General features: G+C 44.9%; 1 protein-coding gene across 3 annotated transcripts in view; it reads right to left on the reverse strand.

The window, feature by feature from the left end:
- Window positions 1–13,219: 13,219 nt before the first annotated feature.
- The window catches only part of UBR2 (ubiquitin protein ligase E3 component n-recognin 2), a 143,151-nt gene continuing 135,761 nt past the window's right edge, over window positions 13,220–20,609 (reverse strand). For all 3 annotated transcript variants that reach the window (XM_069768573.1, XM_069768572.1, XM_069768571.1), the window contains 4 exons: window positions 15,859–15,936; window positions 15,584–15,754; window positions 14,294–14,395; window positions 13,220–13,602 (listed from right to left, as the gene is read on the reverse strand). In XM_069768573.1, coding sequence (XP_069624674.1) covers window positions 13,461–13,602; window positions 14,294–14,395; window positions 15,584–15,754; window positions 15,859–15,936 — 493 coding nt within the window. In that variant the 3' untranslated portion in view covers window positions 13,220–13,460. The remainder of the gene's footprint in view (window positions 13,603–14,293; window positions 14,396–15,583; window positions 15,755–15,858; window positions 15,937–20,609) is intronic.

The raw sequence follows: 20,609 nt of genomic DNA on the forward strand, positions 1-20,609 counted from the left end.
AGTAATATTAGCTGCCACATTGCAATTAATTTGCAATCATCTGACATTTGATTAACATGTTAAAGGCTATGGACACGTTTCTATGATTTCTTTCCTACTTATTGAATAGTCTATATTAAAGATGTACTACCCTGTTGCAGTCGTAGATTCTCATCTCCCTTCTTTCAGTGTTAGAGATAATAGGAAGGGTGGAAGCATGTACTCAGTGGATCACAGTTTGGAAGGGGGATGTAGACAGGAAATTAGAGTGTGCGTGGGGGAGATGTAGACAGCAGAACAGTGTGTGTGTGTGAGATTTAGACGGCAGAACAGAGTGTGTGTGGGGGAGATGTAGACAACAGAACAGTGTGTGTGTGTGTGTGTGTGATTTAGACGGCAGAACAGAGTGTGCGTGGGGGAGATGTAGACAGAACAATGTGTGTGTGATATTTAGACGGCAGAACAGAGTGTGAATGTGGGAGATGTAGACAGCAGAACAGAGTGTGTGTGGGGGAGATGTAGACAGCAGAAGAGAGTGTGCATGGGGGAGATTGAAGACGGCAGAACAGTATGTGTATGTGGGAGATGTAGACAGCAGAACAGAGTGTGCGTGGGGGAGATTGTAGATGGCAGAAGTGTGTGTGTGAGATTTAGACAGCAGAACAGTGTGTGTAGGGGAGATGTAGACAGCAGGATAGAGTGTGCGGGGGAGATGTAGACAGGAAATCAGAGTGTGCGTGGGGGAGATGTAGACAGCAGAACAGAGTGTGTGTGGGGGAGATGTAGTCAGAAATTCAATGAGTATGTGTGTGTGGGAGATTTGGAGCTCTGTATCAGAAAACCAAAGTTCTGTTGATTACACGGATAGATTACTAAACTAATTAGCACATTATGTTGAGTATTTCTATCCATCTATACATACAGTCATGGCCGAAAGTGTTGGCACCCTTGAGATCGTTCCAAAAAAATAAGTAGTTCTCCCAGAAAATTATTGCAATTACACGTTTTGTTATACACGTTACTTTCCTTTGTGTGTACTTGAACACCACAAAAAAAGTGGAAAAAAGGTCATTTCAACTTAACTGTGTTCTCTGTACCATCTCCTGTGTCTGTGTAGTTCCCAGCAGTGCACCTAGTGCGCAAGCTTCCCTGTTCTTAAAGGGGCAGCGCACACACTTGTTAGTTGGCCCCCAGACAATAGCTGGGGGGCATCTAAGTATAAAAGGTAACTTTCCCAATAGGGAGGTGCCTAAGCAACGTGGAAGTTAGTGTGGAACTAACCTTAACTCCTGGTCCTTGTGCTGCCAGTTCCTGAAACTGCTCTTCTGGTCTGTTTGCGGCTTGAAGCTGCTTCCCTGGTCCATGTCTGGCCAGTTCCTGAACCTGGTTCGTGTGTGGCCAGTGCCTGAACATGTACCTATCTCAGTACTCAGAGTCTTAGGACTGTTATACTAGTCTCCAAATCCAACCCAGTCTGATTCCGTGTCAGTATCCTTTCTGCCTGAGGATCCAGAACCGGTGTAGTCTGAATGGAGCCCGAATCCGTGTCTGCGTGTGTGACCCTTGGGGTCAGCAGCTGCAGTACCGGGAATTGCCTGAGGGTAGTACTTGGCTACCTGTACCTCAAGCGTGACTCCATTGGGAGCTCCAAATAAACCCATGTAACCACTTAGCTACGCCCCCCTAGATAAGTCGGGTAATCTCCCTGGACGTGGACAATAGAGAAAAATTGATGACAGTTTGCAACGCAGGACAGTCCGGATGGTGGATAAGCAGCCCAATCAAGTTCCAAAGAAATTCAAGCTGTCCTGCAGGCTCAGGGTGCATCAGTGTCAGTACAAACTGTCCATTGCCATTTGAGTGAAATGATTCGTTATGGCTGGAGACCCAGGAGGACCCCACTGCTGACACAGAGACATAAAAAAGCTAGGCTGCAGCTTGCCAAAATGTATGTGACTAAGCCAAAATCTTCCAGGGAAAAAGTCCTGTGGACATATGAGACCAAGATAGAGCTTTTTGGTAAAGCACATCATTCTATTGTTTACTGACAGAATGAGGCCTACAAAGAAAAGAACACAGTACCTACAGTCAAATGTGGTGAAGGCTCACAGATGTTTTGGGGTTGTTTTGCTGCCTTTGGTAGTGGGTGCCCTATGTGCAACACATCATGAAAGCTGAAGATTACCAAGGGATTTTTGGTCGAAATGTAGTGCCCAGTGCCAGAAAACTGTGTTTGCGTCATAGGTCATGGGTCTTTAAACAGAACAATGACACCAAACATACTTCAAGAAGCCCCCAGAAATGGATGGAAACAAAACACTGGAGAGTTCTGAAGTGGCCAACAATGAGTCGGGATCTAAATCCCATTGAAGACCTGTGGAGAGATCTTAAAATTTCTGCTGTGAGAAGGTGCCTTCAAATATGAGAGACCTGGAGAAGTTTACAGAAGAGTGGTCCAAAATTCCAGTTGATGGTTGTATGAAGCGACTGCAGTTATTTATTCCACAGGGCTACAACCAAATATTAAGTTGAGGATGCCAACAATTCTGTCTGGAATGATGTCCAATTTGCCTTTTTTTCCTAGTTTTTTGTGTTATTCCAATACACACAAAAGAAATAAATGTCTAATTGCAATAATTTTCTGGATCAATTGTAAGGGTGCCAAAACTTTTGGCCTTGACCATCTATCTGTAGAGATATATATATTTTCCTTGAAAAATTATTCATACCCCACAAACTTTTACACTTTTCTTAAAGTTACACCCACAAACAAATGTATTTTATTTGGATTTTATGTGTTCCACCAACACTAAGTAGCAAGTATTTGTAAAGTGTAACGGAATTGACTCATGGTTTTCTAAATATTTTAAAAATATAAATCTGAAAATTGTGACGGGCATTTGTATTCAGTCCCAAGACAATACTTTGTAGGACCACCTTTTGCTTCGATTACTGCTGCAGTCTTTTGGGGTCTGTCTCGAATAGCTTTGCCCATCTAGAGGTGACTTTTTGCCCCTTCTACTTTGTACACTCGCTCTTGCTCAGTGACATTGGATGGAGGCATCTGTGATCAGCAATTTTCAAGTCTTGTGACAGATTCTCAATGGTATATAGGTCTGGACTGTGACTGGGCCATTCACACACATGAATATGCTTTGATCTAAACCAGGAGTGGAGAACCTCCGGCCCGCGGTGACTTTTCATGCGGCCTGCAGGCGTGTCCCTGGAGTCTGCAAACCTCGGGCAGCAGCCATATCCAGTCAGCTGACGCCCCTTTAACTGCCATCCAGTCAGCTGACGCCCCTTTAACTGCTATGTGCACGGTATGCAGCATTCATTACAGAACGCTGCCTGCCTGCAGATGAATGGTGACATCATCTGGGTGGGTGGGGTTAGCATCCGGGTGGGCAGGGTTAAGATCCAATGCGCTCACATCCTCCTATCCCAGAAGAGGAGCTGCTGCCAGAGTCCAGAGCGATCTCTGTGAATGCCGGCAGCTTTGTACCTGTCTGCTGGTGATTTCTGTGACTCTCAGCTATGTGCCCCCCTCCAGCTATGTGCCCTAATATGATCTCTCGGCCTCCCAACTATATGCCCCCTGTGCCCCCAGCTATATGCTCCCCTGTGATTTCTGTGCCCTCCAACTATGTGCCACCCGTGATCTCTGTGGCTCCCAGCTTTGTGCCCCCCTGTGATCTATGTGCCCCTGCTATGTACCTACATGTGATATTTGTGCTCCCCTGTGATCTCTGTCCCCTTCAGCTACGTGCTTCCCAGATATGCCCCCCTGTGATCATTGTGCTCCCCCGGTGATCTGTGTGCCTCCCCGACGATGCCTGTCCCCCCCAGTGCTGTATATCCCCCCAGAGCTGTATGTGCCCCAAGTGATATTTATACTCCCCAGTGATACATTTGCCCCAGAAGTGCTGTATATCCAACTGAGTACTGTATATAGCCCCCAGTGATGTATGTGACCCCAACAGCGATGTATATTCCCCCCAGGGACATATATACCCCCAGTGCTGTCCATGCTACCTACTGATATATATAGCCCCTCAGTGACGTCTATTCCCCCCAGCCTCCCCGATGATGAATGTCTCAGCATCTCCTGTGATTTATATGACCCCAGAGTCTCCTGTGATGCATATACAGCAGTCTTAGTGTTTCCTATGTTATGTATGTACAGCAGTCCCATTGTCTCCTATGTGGTGTGTATACAGCGGTCTCAGCGTCTCCTGTGATGTATATACAGCAGTCCCAGCATCTCCTATGTGATGTAAATGATTTACAAAACTTTTGACAAAAAGTTGACTGCTCTCTTGGCTGACACAAACCTGGAAAAGCAGCTGTGAGAAGCAACATGATCAGTATCACCTAACCTCACAGCTGCACCAAAGAAAAACAGCTCCAGCCGTCACATTAAGGGTGAGTTACCATAATTAATTGTTTGAATAAATATACCGGGGTAATTTTCAAGGTGATCAATTTTGTGCGGCCCCCAAATCTTGGTAGAAATTTCCAAATGGCCCTCGGCTAGAAAAAGGTTCCCCACCCCTGATCTAAACCATCCATTGTTGCTCTGCCAGGATGTTTAGGATCCTTGTCTTGCTCAACGGTGAACCTACGCCCCAGTCTCAAGTCTTTTGTAGCCTCTAAGATTGTGTTCCCACAATGAGCTTTTGGTGAGTTTTTGATGTTGCAGATCTTCTGCACCCATTAAGAAGAATTGATCACTTGCATTTTTTCGAAAATACACAGCGTAAAAAAAACCTCACCAAAAACTCATTGTGGGAACAAAGCCTAACAGGTTTTCCTCCAGGATTTCCCACTATTTAACTCCATGCATCTTCCTAACAACTCTGGCCAGCTTTCCTGTCCCTGCTGAAGAAAAGCCTCCCCTTAGCATGATGCTGCCACCACCATGTGTGACAGTGGGGATGGTGTCTTTAGGATGTTAGTTTTCCACGACAAGAGTTTTGCATTTAGCAAAACTTTTATCTATCCTGTTAACAAATGTCGAGTTACAACAGGTGCTCCTTATCTCCTGACCAAAGTGGAGGGTAGATCAAAAGAGGTCCTGATTCATTAAAAACATTTTGCCAATGGGAAAAGAAAACTCCTTCAGATGTTGCAAAATGTTTTTGTACAAGAAGTTGTGCAAAAGTTTGGCAACTTAGTGGTTCTTATTTTATGCCCATCCCACCCAGCTTCAAATTTTCATACATTTGTAGAATTTTAAGGCAGCGCCCCTTTCTTTAAAGCTACTATACGACAATACTAGAAGGTCACATTACGCTCGCCCTAGAGGCCCTGCATTACACATATTTCAATGTGAACACTTTGTGAGCAGCATATTGTCAAGGGACCTTGTCTAAAAAATAGGGAATGTCCAAAGTTAAGAATCGCTTTAAAAAAAATAAAAAAGTCAGGTATGTGTATGTTGAAAACTTCATACACAAGTGTTTACGATATACGGTACATGGTCTTGTCCGACATTAAAAATGGCATTCTAGAACCGCACCATGCACCGGCAGCCCTAGTGCGGACCCCCTGACTCCCACCTTGCGCTAATTTACGATGAGCAAGTGTTTCCTGGCTCTTATGAAGACTAATATCATAATCACCTTTACATTCTGGTCCTACCTGTCCGTGATACAAGTATCCAGGTCATCCCTAGCTTAGCGCTGACATATCTGGGATACTTCAATACTGAGCCTGTGGCGTCCTAGTCAGCAAAACACACAGGAGGTCAATAAGTGGACGACGAAAAAAAAAGCAACGGCTAATGCATTTAATTTGGATAAGTTGTGTTTTCTGAGTCTTTTTTTTTATACATATGTTACATTCAAATATTACAAGAATTTCATGTATATTAAAGAATTAAAACTTTTCCAAATTGAATTCCATTCATACATTTTTTTTTACATGAATATTTCTACATTAAAACATAAATACATGCCGAGCAAGGAAAACGAGTCTCCAAAGAGTTAATGGGCTACATAGCAAAGGAAAAAAATAGTAGTAATTAAAGGGATTTAACAGGTTATCACAGAGGTCATCCTGGGCGCAGCCATCCAGGGCCAGACCAATTTATTAAGGGTCACATCACTGGAACTACTGCAAGACTCCAATAGTCTAGTGCCTACGGGGCCGTTGGGTCTCCATATAATGGGTCTACAGGGTTGTCAATGTCCAATTTTGGTAAAATTATTTTAATATATATATTTGGTTACTTAAATGCATAAACTTGGGGCTAAATTTTTTTTGGGGGGCCATTGGGTTTCATTAAAAATGTTGCAGGCGTTTAGCTTTTACAGATTCCGTGTCCCTGCACAGTCAACTTTGATGTGGTCAATGGTCATAAATCAGCTAAAAAGAGCTAAAAAGAAGGCTGATAGAAGAGTCGCAAGCTCCCCCCTACACACCGTCATAACGGGGGGCTCACCGGTGGAATCTCAGTTGACTCATTTTGAAGCCGCAACACAGAGGTTATAAAGGGTAAATGGGGCAAAGGTTTTCTATGAAATGATTTAGAGCGGATTAAATACACTAATTTTATTAAAAAAAATAAATAAATGGGGTTGTACAATACGGGTGCACCATCTCAAAATGATAACTACTGACAGCAGAGGGATATATATACTCTGCAGGACCCCCAGTAAAATTAATAGGTGCCCACTATAGTTGAGCATGTAGATTGGCACGTCCCATATCCGTGGCCACTGGGCCAGAGACCCTCTTATCTGCCGTCATATCGGGGGCCTTTTCCAATTAGTAGGCCTAGCGCGACGTCATGGTTATGGAGTGCCCGTATGTATGATGGCCTTACTAATCAGAAAAGGGGCAAGGTAAGAGGATTGCAGTGCTGCGGTGAGGGGGCCACCCACGGACTGTGAGCCCTGGGGGGTCCGCTAGTAATAAAAATCATGGTTGCTGTGGTTTTAACTGATGCAAAGGAGGGGAGTCATTATCATCCGCTCTTGTCCTCCTACTTAAAGGGAACCTGTCAGCAGTTCTCGAGTTACAAGCCCCATGAACGCTCAATCGTGTCCCTCATTAATAAGAACGCAGTGGCGTGTAAAAAACAAAACAAAAACAAAGGAAGTAAGTACCGACTAAAAGAAAAAATGTCTGCCGTCCATAGCAACCAATCAGAGCACCGCTTTCATTTCTTACAGTGCTCCTAGAAAATGAAAGCTGCACTGCTATTGGTTAATATAGACAATATAAACAGTTTTCTTTTTCTAATCGTTTTTCATAAATCTCTCGGGGGAAAAGTGGAAACTGGGAAGCTCCTCTCTGGCTTTTTCTGCACCCAGTGCTTGATAGATGGGGAGAAACTTGTCAAACATGGAAAGAGGGGAGAAGACGAAGAGGAGACGCCTTTTGCTCATATCTTTAAGTGAAATTTATGAAAAGAGTCTCCCAAAAAATGTTGTTGTTGTTGCTCACAGCAACCAATGAAAGCACAGGTTTAATTTTCAGGAGCACCAGAAAAAAATAAAAAAAGCTTGGCTGTAATTACTTCATATCAGTAACAATGACACTTTTTATTTTATTTGCATTAATGTCCATCAGGTTTTCTATAAAACTCCGTATAGGACTATATTTATCTAAATAGTCTAAGGCCACATTTACACGTGAAAAAAAAGTGTTGTTTTTTTTCCCAGAATTTTTTCATGTATTTCCCTTTTTCTCTGCAGATTTGATAGTATTTTATGTTTTTTTTAAATTTGAAGATGCATTGCGGTTATTTTTCCATTCGGCACAAAGAAGCCAATAGGCATTTGCTTAAAATGTTAAAAACAGCAGGAAGAAAATGCAAATTTAAGGCTGTGTGCACACGTTGCAGATTTTTTGGTTTTTTTCGCTATAAAAACGCGAAAAAAACCCGCATACATTATGCATACCATCATTTAGAATGCATTCCACAATTTTTGTGCACATCGCGGTAAAAAACGCAGCACGTTCATTAATTTTGTGTTTTTTTCCTGAGGATTTCCCACTATATTATTGCATTGGGAACCTCCGGAAAAATCCGCAAAAATAACGCACCAAAAACGCGAGAAAAAAGCGTGCCGATTTCTTGCAGAAAATGTCCTGTTTGCTCAGGAAATTTCTGCAAGAAATCCTGAACGTGTGCACATAGCCTCACGCTACCGGACCAAGGCCTGAAGGAAAAATGGTCTTTGTTTCCCATAGCAACCAATCACAGCACAGCTTTCATTTTACCAGGGCTGTTTAAGAAATGATAGCTGCGCTCTGATTGGTTAAATGAGGGACCATGCAAGCCTGTGGTTCGGACATTAGACGGGTCCCTTTGAGATTTGGGTTTGTGTATTGTGTGGGGTAAATGGAATCTTATGGGCCCCGGATGCAAAATCTCCAAGATCTTTCATAGTATTAATTTTCTCATCTGGGCTAAAGGGACCTTTTTTTTAGGCCTCGGGTGCCATATTCCAGACCACCAGAGTCTTGCAGTAGAACCACAATGGAGGCTGCACCCCTATATATATATATATATATATATATATATATATATATATATATATATATATATATATATATATGGCTGAACTAATTTCCAAAATGTTCAGGCGAGGAGCATCTCCTCCTACGTGTCACACCACTACAAATCAGCCTAAACGTTCACAGCTACACCACCAATGTGCCAAACCGAAACCAATCGGAAGGGAGGAAACATGGAAAGGGCGAAAAACATGGCGTCCCACAACAGATCTGAGAGTAGGAGACTCTTTGTGATAAGTGACCCTGGTTTAGGATGTCATGAACTCAAGTTATAAAGTAAGACTACCTGGTAGTCAATGATATAAAGCGTGTCCTATGGGAATCGGAGCTACACAGGTGCTTAAAGGGGGTCTCCAGGTTTTGGTAAAAAAAAAAAAAACAACAACTTACCCCTGGCTGTAGTTTGTTTTGATACAAATTGCTCTTCACTCAGGCCTCCACCACTACTCCTGGTGTGTCTGTTACTGTCTGCAACGTCATGTCACGTCAAAAACCTGCAGCCAAATCAGTGAACTCTGATCGACTGGTGTCGTCAACTCGGGCAGAGCCGCTAAGCTCAGTGATTGGCTGCAGCTTTATTGACGGGACGACAGCGATACTGATTAAGAGTCACCAGGAGCAGCGGTGGAGACCAAGGATGAATAATGCACAGCTGCTGTTTTTTTTTTTTTTTTCAATTTCTGCCGAGGTACATAAGTTTTCCAAAACTGGAAGACCCCCTTTAATTCTGCGTTATGTATAAAAATAATCGGCACAGATATTGGCCCTGACTGCTAAAGAAGACCCATATCCATAATTATGCGTTTCTCAAAAATCATTGTCATGATAAGCGCCCAAAATGTCAAAAGTTTTGTATCCAACGGTATTCGTGCCTACCGCGCTAGGTGGCGTTATTCCCTTGCCCTGCATGATCATAAGGACGGTGCCACCTAGAGGTAAATAAGGGCCCCCTGGCAATGGGGTAACATCTTTTCTGCAGCCATGGTAATTAATACCCCCATGGATTTTAGCACAGATCTGCCATGGCAATGTTTGTATTATATATAGCTGGTCATTGGGAAATTAGAAAAACAGGCTGCTTTAATTTAGAAACAGCGCCACTTTTGTCCATGGGCCATTTGTGGTATTGCAGCTCGGCTCTATAGAAGTGAAGAGGCAAGCTGATGTCTAAGGGCAGTTTTTTTCTAATCTCCTACAACCCCTTTAAACAGGCAAATAAAAAGTCACATACAAGACAGATGTCGATATTCTTCGAAGTGCAAGCGCAGCGATAATGAAGAAAAAAGTGTAGGGATGGGAGCGCGAGATGCTCCCTACAGATGTCCTGCTGTGTTATAGTTATGGTATTTCGTACTTTTCACCCACCCTATGGCAGAAACTAAACGCCCTGGTCATCCTAGGATGGGTCCTATACAGATATACCCACGTCTATAGGTGCAGACAGGAAAGTAGATGCATTTTTTTCACACTGTTATATACCTATGCAGATGGGAATACAGCACTGTGGCCTATTGCAAATTGCCCCTTTAAAAAGCAAGCTACTTGTCTCTGGCAAATATCTTATTTCGATATTCGGCAGCATTTCAGAAGAGGCAAGCCATATTGCGGAATAAGATGTAAATATGCACTGGCTCTTCATTACAGGGGTTGCTCACACTCAATCTTCAGGAGCGTGCTGCTCGCCAGCCTCAAGGCTTCCCGCTTGCTGGAGAGGAGGGTGAGCTCCTGATGGCTGAAAGCTCAGAATATCAGCATCCTCTCCCCAATGGCCTGAACTGGGCACCTTCCCGTGCAACAAGCAGAGGCAGCTTTGTCTCTTCTCTGCAGGGGCACCGAAGCTCTTTCCCGCAGCGCTTGCAGGCTCTATATCAAAGAGCTTGTAAGCGCTGTTCCTAAGAAAAATCGGCAACCGCTGCAGTATTACCTAGACAATAGGCAGTAAAAAAGAGAAATAAAAATCTCTCCGTCCTTGTGAAAAGAGAGAATTTTTAAAAAGAGCTAAATTGAAAAGTTGCTTGTTTCTACTCATTTATGTTGGCGGGAAAAAACTTTAATAAATGGTAAAGTGGTTACTCCGTTTTCACATGATCAATGTTATTTTCTGGAAAGTGAAAAGTTATACAATTTTGAAATATGCAAATTGCCTTTTCATTTCTGTATAAATTAAAAACTTTCTTGATCAGGCTATGGTCACCTTACCAGACAGATATATACAGTATATACAGTACAGACCAAAAGTTTGGACACACCTTCTCATTTAAAGATTTTTCTGTATTTTCATGACTATAAAAATTGTACATTCACACTGAAGGCATCAAAACTATGAATTAACACATGTGGAATTATATACTTAACAAAAAAATGTGAAACAAATGAAATTATGTCTTATATTGTAGGTTCTTCAAAGTAGCCACCTTTTGCTTTGATGACTGCTTTGCACACTCTTCGCATTCTCTTGATGAGCATCAAGAGGTAGTCACCGGGAATGGTTTTCCAACAATCTTGAAGGAGTTCCCAGAGATGCTTAGCACTTGTTGGCCCTTTTGCCTTCACTCTGCGGTCCAGCTCACCCCAAACCATCTCGATTGGGTTCAGGTCTGGTGACTGTGGAGGCCAGGTCATCTGGAGTAGCACCCCATCACTCTCCTTCTTGGTCAAATAGCCCTTACACAGCCTGGAGGTGTTTGGGGTTATTGTCCTGTTGAAAAATAAATGATGGTCCAACTAAATGCAAACCGGATGGAATAGCATGCCGCTGCAAGATGCTGTGGTAGCCATGCTGGTTCAGTATGCCTTCAGTTCTGAATAAATCCCCAACAGTGTCAGCAGCAAAGCACCATCACACCTCCTCCTCCTCCTCCTCCTCCATGCTTCACGGCGGGAACCAGGCATGTAGAGTCCATCCATTCACCTTTTCTGCGTTGCACAAAGACACGGTGGTTGGAACCAAAGGTCTCTAATATGGACTCATCAGACCAAAGCACAGATTTCCACTGGTCTAATGTCCATTCCTTGTGTTCTTTAGCCCAAACAAGTCTCTTCTGCTTGTTGCCTGTCCTTAGCAGTGGTTTCCTAGCAGCTATTTTACCATGAAGGCTGCTGCACAGTCTCCTCTTAACAGTTGTTGTAGAGATGTGTCTGCTGCTAGAACTCTGTGTGGCATTGACCTGGTCTCTAATCTGAGCTGCTGTTAACCTGCGATTTCTGAGGCTGGTGACTCGGATAAACTTATCCTCAGAAGCAGAGGTGACTCTTGGTCTTCCTTTCCTGGGGCGGTCCTCATGTGAGCCAGTCTCTTTGTAGAGCTTGATGGTTTTTGCCACTGCACTTGGGGACACTTTCAAAGTTTTCCCAATTTTTTGGACTGACGGACCTTCATTTCTTAAAGTAATGATGGCCACTCGTTTTTCTTTACTTAGCTGCTTTTTTCTTGCCATAATACAAATTCTAACAGTCTATTCAGTAAGACTATCAGCTGTGTATCCACCAGACTTCTGCACAACACAACTGATGGTCCCAACCCCATTTATAAGGCAAGAAATCCCACTTATTAAACCTGACAGGGCACACCTGTGAAGTGAAGACCATTTCCTGTGACCACCTCTTGAAGCTCATCAAGAGAATGCCAAGAGTGTGCAAAGCAGTCATCAAAGCAAAAGGTGGCTACTTTGAAGAACCTAGAATATAAGACATAATTTCAGTTGTTTCACACTTTTTTGTTAAGTATATAATTCCACATGTGTTAATTCATAGTTTTGATGCCCTCAGTGTGAAGTTACAATTTTCATAGTCATGAAAATACAGAATATATATGTATATATATATTTTTATTTATTTATTTTTTCATGGCATAGATGTAAACCAATAACGTATAGATCTCAAAAGCTGAAGAATTTATACATACTGGAAAATTATACAGCTTTTCATTCCAAAAAGAAAAACATTTATGAGCTGAAAACTAAGAATACACCTTTAAGCTAAATGATAGGGCTAATCAAAAAAAAACCAAAAAACATAGAGGCCACGTGGCACTGATCTTTTTTTTTTTTAAACTCCCAAGTTCATCAATTCTTCTGTTAACTTTCACCAACGCCTTCAGTGGTTAACACCCCCCCTCCCAAAAAAGAAGCATTTTATAAATGTGGATTTTGCTAGATTTATCACGGAAATATAATCTTGCGTGCGGGTAACTTAAAGGGCTCTTCAGGTTTGTTTTTTTTTTACAAAATCTGCCATAGAATAGAAAATATTACAAAATAAAGGAAATGCTTACTCTTTGATTACCAGTAGCCCTCGCCGCTTCTGCAGTGATGGGGTCCTATCAGTGATCAGACCACTGCAGCCAATCACAAGCCTCAGCAGTCACGTGCCATATATGCAAATGTCCTCGCTGAGGCCCATGATTGTCAGCAGGGGCTCGGTGACCGATGGGCAGGATATTACGCTGGAGAAATTGCAAGGACCACAGAAGCAGTACTAGGATGACGGGAGATCCGGTGGGTAAGTAACGGCTATTTCTTTATTTCATAACATCTGGGGCAAACTTTGCAAACCAGAAAATCCCTTTAAAATAGATTTTTTTTTTTTTTAAAAAGGGACACTGTCATAAAATCAGCATTACTGTCCATAAAATTAATTTCTCCCACAGATTTCATAGCTTCTTACAATGGAAAGAGTAGAGAGAACGGAGAAATCTGACGTAGATCTGACGTTTGTAGTGTTGTAAGAAGATTCCGCTTTATTCCGTACACTACACAATGAAATATAAATTAAAGATCTGCACTGTGTATGCAATGACTGCAGAATTAACAATGGAAGGGTTTTTTTGTTTTTTCTTTTTTTTAGAAAATGGGGCGGCTGAAAAGAAAAAAAAAAAAAAAGAAAGAAAGAAAGAAAAAAAAAAAAAACAACTAAAAATGACAAGAGACAAAATGAAAGAACATATGCCTGTATTATAAATGCTGCCATTCGATGCCAGCGAGCGTCTGGTTTGCTTCGTGCGCGTGTCCGATTTCCTCTGTCACGCTGTGCTGCTGCCAAAGTTTCTGGATCTTTTTGAAACGCTCTTTGCAGAGGTGAAGAGGATTCCCGCGTCTAAAAAGACAGAAATGTTCCCGTCAGTGTAATCGGCAGATGTGTCGGAATCCACGAATATCAGCGGCTAACCTCATGGCTAGTTGAGGGTGGACATGCCAGGGTAAGGCTACTTTCACACTTCCGTTTTCTGGTTTCCGTCGTTGTGCAGTGAAATGACGTATCGACGGACGTCCCGAAAATAGTAAAAAAACCGTGTGCGACGGATCCTGTGAAATGACGGATGCCTCGTTTGTATTTGTCAATAGAGAGAGAGAGAGACTTTTTCCGGATCTGAAAATCCTTCCGGGCATGCTCAGAGGGCAAAAACGGTATCCGTCGCTGGATTCCAGTGTGCAACGGATCCTGCGTCCATAGACTTCTATTCAACGACGTATGCCGCAGGATTTGTCGTGACACGTTTTCCCGATGCAGACAAAAAAAACGTTACATTGAACGTATTTTTCCAGACGACGGTCTGCCAAAACACGACGGGTCCGTCGCACGTCTATGGGAAAAAAACAGATCCTGCGGGCACATTTGCAGGATCCGTTTTTTTTTCCAAAACGACGCATTGCGACGGATCTGAAAAGACGGAAGTGTGAAAAAGGCCTAACTCGAGTGAGGGGAACACATTATCAGTTTTGGCTATATCTCTGAAGTACCTTGGCACGTGTATTATTATCGTTGGTGACATGAGCCCCTTACGTACCGGAGTCCTTGATCGGTCTCTCCATAATCATCCAGATATGGCGGAGGGTAGAAACAGCCCTTGGTTTTCCCAGCCAAGAAGAGGACCTGACATTCCCTCACTCTGTAAAAGCACAAACAGATGAATAGAGTTTAAATAACACCTTTAATACCCAGCAAAAGAGGGGGTCCGCAGCAATGTTCTTTGTACCCATTAAGGACCGGCCAATTTTATGTTTTTTTGCACTTTTGATTTTTCCCCTCCTCCTTTTACCGTAACTTTTTTATTTTTCCATTAATGAGGTTCAAGTCTGCAGTCACTCTATGTGACTTTAGACTTGTGAATGCTCATAGCGCGCACAGTGCGTACTGTCAGGATTCTCTGGTGTAAGGATCAGGCAGGCGCGTGATCTCAAGTGAGTGATTTGCAAACGTGGTCACGTACAGACTAGACGTACAAGTGAACTGAGTGAGGCCAGACACGTCTACTCGGAGTGCTGCAGCTTTCTTAATGTGATTGCCCCAGATTGGTAAAATGATTGATCTTAGCCAATCCATACCAACACAACCAGGAACCAATGACTGCTAAAAAAACCCCCAAAAAATGTGCAAGGAAGCCGATACAATTCGTGTCTGCCTCTTACAGACATTAGAGGAAAACTTAGCTGTCTTGTGTCTGAGGAGAGGGTATAGCCCAACAAGAGGAGCAAACACTTTTTTTTTTTCACCATCCGAGTTGCCTCCCCCAATGCTAGTCTCAAGAAATGAGCAAATAAAATAAAAAAAAGTTATAAAGTGTGAATGAGCAGAAATGTTTCTGACCTTCTTGAGGATATAATATGAAAAAAACCGCTTACGTCAACCCAAACTGTCCTTACCACCCTAACAAATGAGTTAAGGCTTTTATATCACTACTAGATTGAGGCCCGATGCTATTGCATCAGCAGGGTGGTGACGCCCGGAGGGTAGGGTGCCCTGGCGGCTGGGATCTCAGCGGCGGTCAGAATCCCAGCGGCGGCCTGGATCCCAGCAGCGGGGGGTCCGGCGATGACCTGCTGGTGGTACTGCGCAAGGGCCTGGTACCACCAGCGGGTGCCATATTAGAATACCCATCAGTTGGGTATTCCAATATGGCGGTCGGCGTACTTTCGGCGCGGTGGATTGTGGGATTCGAGGACGTCCAGACGGAAGTGGAGGACAGACAATTGAAGGCAATTATATAAATAGATGTGCGTAAAATCTGTACAATGTGTCTAGGCATTCTGTTCATTAAGGAGTTAAGCCCTCTAAGACATGGTGGGCTACTACTGACCTGAGGAAGATCCCCATCCCTGAGCCGCAGGTGTAGGTGTGTGCGGTGCAGGCGCCCACGTCGTCTCCATCCAGATCGGTCTGACAGCAGTAACTCTGAGAACAAAGCATGGCCCCGCAGACCAGACACAGCGTGGGGGCTCTGCTCTTGTCTCCTCCTGATTTTGGACATCTAAGTCAAAAAATAGAAAGTAAAATGATAAATCTTTTCTTAATCATCAAACATATAGATTCTAAAACTATGATCCATTGGATTATTTTGGTTTTGCTACATACGAAAAATTTGATGCTTGATTGATCAGACTGCTATAATCTTCTGGCAGATCTATGAGCTTGTTGGACTCTCTTGGGTAACTAGGAAGAAATAAAAAGATAAATTATAGCTCACTACAGTACAGACCCCTAAACACATTAGATAGCTGTAAACGCAATCGGCCAGGAACGTTCTCCCCCGACTACCCCATACACAGCCCGAGCACTAGTTCCAGGATCGGCCGGCAGAAATCAGAGATGTTGGATCTTCTATCCCCCAATAGCACCTGTCCAGGGAGAGTCGGGAGGCTGTCATACATCCGATCCCACAGATATCGGTGTGTTCAATGACTATTATTACTCCTGGAAATGTTTGGTAACTGGAGTGTTAGAATTAAACTTCTAAAAAGGAAATGTTCTGACAGTTTCTTGATTAGTGGGTGTCTCAGAGATCATTAGGTAATGGCAGATCCTTAGTAGAAATCATCACTTACTGGAATGCAAATATCCCTTTAAATGGAACATAGTGAGAATTTAAGTTTGCAATTTACTCCCTATTCCTCAGTACCTCCGGTTTTCGCTTTTCGCTTTAGTGATCATTGCCAGTTGAACCAGTCACCCCTGTTCTCTAGGAGTGGCAGTGCTTACAAGCACTTTGCTACTGAGCTTGTAAGCACTGCAATAAAGCTTGATTGCTGGGGCACAATGATAGCTCCTAATCCCAGCCGGCTTCACTGCCACTGCTCTTCCTATGGAGCAGAGACAAAGCATTGGGAACTCACATTTCAGCCAGCAGGGTGCAAAAGCTGCTGGACTGACCTGTCAGTCGATCAGGTGTGCACTGCCCACACACCAAGACAGCATCCTGGGGAGCGGTGCGCTGCTGTAAGATATATCATAAGAGCAATACTGTATTTTTCGGACTATAAGGCGCACCGAACCATAACACGCACCCCAAATTTTCAGAAGGAAAATAGGGTAAAAATTTAATGTGTCAAATGGGGGTCCATCTTACACTCCAAATTCAGGTTACCGGGGTGGGGGAAGTTCAACGGCGCTGGTAGAGCGGGATCATAGGAAGTGTTCGGTGGTCCGGCGATAATCTGGTTCCCATCCCAGGCTGGTATGGCAGGTTGGACGGTGCAGGGGCTCTGCCAACATTTTGTGAAATTCCGGAGCCCCCGCACATCCATTGCTAAAATCCGGTGGCCTTTAGGAAAATGGCTGCTGGAGGCGGCGCATGCGCAGATTGAGATTTTGTAAACGCATTGCAGCCATAGAAGTGCGGGGGCTCTGGGCTTTCACAAAATGTCAGCGGAGCGCCCGCACCAGCGAGCACTGCTGAACTTGCCACATCATCCTGGGATGGGAGTCAGATCATCGCCCTGCAGCGTTGGACCACCAAACACTCCCTCTTCCTAGCCCAGGGCCAGAAGAATTGCCTGACGCCTGCTGGCGCCACACTTCTGGTAAGTACATTCGGACTATAAGACGAACCCCCATTTCCACCAAAACAGGATTTTTGGTTGCTTACCGTAAAATCTGTTTCTCGGTTCCTTCATTGGGGGACACAGGAACCATGGGTGTATGTGCTGCCACTAAGAGGCTGACACTATGCACAAAAAAAAAAATTAGCTCCTCCTCTGCAGTGTACACCCCACCGACTGGCATTATGAACTTCAGTTAGTGAGAAAGCAGTAGGAGAAAAACAATAAGGTTGAGATAACATAACCACAAACATGAGAACTGTAAACATGAGAACAGTCATAAAACACAGAACAACAGAAACTGAATAACATGGGAGGGTGATGTGTCCCCCAATGAAGGCTCCGAGAAACAGATTTTATGATAAGCAACCAAAAATCCTGTTTTCTCTATCACCTCATTGGGGGACACAGGAACCATGGGACGTCCCAAAGCAGTCCCTGGGGTGGGAAAAACAGACTTCCATCAGGTCAGAGGACTCACCACTGCCGCCTGTAAGATCCTTCTGCCTAGGCTGGCGTCCGCCGAAGCATAGGTATGGACCTTGTAAAATTTGGTGAACGTGTGGATGGAAGACCAAGTTGCCGCTTTGCAAAGTTGTAGGGCGGAAGCCCTGTGGTGTACCGCCCAGGAAGCGCCGACTGCCCGGGTAGAGTGAGCCTTTATCCCAGGAGGAGGCACTCTGTTCTTGACCCGGGGAGCCTCCAAAATTGCCATTCTGATCCAGCGAGCAATTGTCGCCTTGGAAGCCGGCAGGCCTCTACGCGTGCCATCAGGAATGATGAAAAGAGAACCCGTCTTCCGGAAAGGAGCCTTTCTAGCCAGGTAGCTCCTCACTGCCCTCCAGCTTGTTCAACGATCACTCCAGAGGATGGGTCAGAGCTGGACAAAAGGAAGGTAGAACGATGTCCACGTTGAGGTGGAAGGTGGAAACCACCTTAGGAAGGAAGGAAGGAAGGCGGAGGCCTGAGGACCACCTTGTCCTGGTGGATAACCAAGAAAGGAGGTCGGCAAGAAAGGGCCGCCAACTCGGAAACGCGGCGAATCGAAGTGATGGCCACAAGAAAGGCCACCTTCCAAGATAGAACTGACAGGGAAACCTCCCTGAGAGGCTCAAAGGGGAACCCCTCAGAACATCCAGCGCAAGATTTAAATCCCATGAATCCACAGGGGTCCGGTACGGAAGGACAGCATGGTCTACTCCTTGAAGGAAGGTCTTAATCTGTGGCCAAGAATATAACGTCTTCTGAAAAAGGATGGTGAGCACAGAAACCCGGCCCTTTAGGGAACTAAGAGCAAGGCCCGAATCCAGTCCTGCCTGAAGGAAGGCCAAAATGGAAGGCAGGAAAAAGGACATAGGTGAAACGCAGTTGGACTTGTGCCAACGGAAGCCTTCCAGGTACGATAGTAGATCCTGGAAGACGAAGGCTTCCTAGCCTGAATCATAGTGTGAATGATCCGATCTGAAAGGCCGGACGCTCTTAGTACTGCGGTCTCAACAGCCACTCCATTAAGCTGAGTGACTGAGAATTCGGGTGGCAGATCGGACCCTGAGACAGCAGATCGGGTCTGTCTGGAAGGAGCTAGGGGGCGTCCGTGAGAAGATTGATGATCTCCGCAAACCAAGATCTCCTGGGTCAATCCAGGGCGATCAGAATGACCGATACCCCTTCCGCCTTAATCTTTTTCAACAGCTTGGGAAGCAAGGGAAGGGTTGGAAACAGATAGGGGAGCACGAACTGCGACGAAGGAATGGCCAGAGCGTCGACGTCCATTGTGAGAGGGTCGAGAGACCTGGAGACGAACCGAGGAACCTTCCTGTTCATTCGGGATGCCGTGAGGTCTACGTCCAGAGTCCCCCATCGAAGAGAAATCTGATGGAAGACCTCCAGATGCAAAGACCATTCCCCTGCCGCGAGACCCTCGCTGCTGAGGAAGTCGGCGGCCCAATGTCCACGCCGGGGATATGCACCGCGGATATCACCGGAACCGTTGCCTCTGCCAAGAGGAGGATCTTGGATACCTCGGCCAAGGAGCTCCAAGTCCCCCCCAATGGTTGACATATGCCACAGCCGTGACATTGTCCGTCTGGATTCAGATTAGACCCCTGAGAATCCTTTCCCAGTGACGAAGGGAGAGAAAGATGGCCCGAATCTCGAGGACATTGATCGGCAGAGAAGACTCCTGCGCCGACCAACGACCCTGAACAGTCAGGTGGCGAAACACCGCACCCCAGCCGAGAAGGCTGGCTTCCGTCATCACCACCTGCCAGTGAACTGGAAGGAAGGACCTGCCCTATGAGATGAGAGGTGATGTCAGCCACCAGTTGAGGGACCGTTTGACCAGAGGATAGAGTCAGATAGGACGATCCAGGGAGAAGACAGACCTGTCCCATTGATAGGATGGCTTGCTGAAGAGGTCGTGAGTGAAATTGAGCGAAGGGAATCGCTTCCAATGTTGCTACCATCCTCCCCAGAACCTTCATGGCCGATCGGAAGGAGAGAAGCCGAGGACCCTGGAGCAAGCGTACGTCCCGACGAAGGATGGATCTCTTGTCTTTGGGAAGGAAGACTTTGGTCTGACGAGTGTCGAAGAGAATGCCCAGAAAAACGAGGCGCTGGGAAGGGACAAGACAGGATTTCTTCATGTTGACAAGCCACCCAAAACGGGCTAGAGTGTCGAGGACGATGGACGGGCTCTCGTGAGCCTGAGAAAAGGACGGAGCCTTGATGAGGATTTCGTCGAGGTACGGAAAAAGTACCAGTCCCCTGACGTGGGAGCGGTTGCGAGACTGAACGGCAGGGCGACGAACTGAAAATGATCCTGGAGCACTGCAATGCGCAGGAATCGGTGACGTCCCGGGAATATCGGAAAGTGGAGGTAGGCATCCTGAATATCTATGGAGCACAGAAATTCCTGAGCCTCCATGGAAGCAATTACTGAACGAAGAGATTCCATCCTGAACTGTCTCAGACGAACTCTCTTGTTCAGCAATTTGAGATCCAGAATGGGACGAACCTTGCCGTCTTTTTTCGGTACCACAAAAAGATTTGAATAGAAACCTGTGAACCGTTCTTTTTCTGGGATGGGACCGATTACCTCGGATTTGAGGAGAGAAGCAATGGCTGAGAAGAAACCCGGAACTAGAGTGGGGTCTCTTGGAGGTCAGGATTCGAAGAAACGATTCCGGGGTTGTGAAACGAACTCTATTTTGTATCCCGAGGATACAACTTCCCTGAGCCATGCGTCCTCTACTGAGGAGATCCAGACGTCTCTGAAGAAGAGGAGAC

Source organism: Ranitomeya imitator, chromosome 5 (assembly GCF_032444005.1).
Source record: "Ranitomeya imitator isolate aRanImi1 chromosome 5, aRanImi1.pri, whole genome shotgun sequence".
NCBI lineage: Eukaryota > Metazoa > Chordata > Amphibia > Anura > Dendrobatidae > Ranitomeya > Ranitomeya imitator.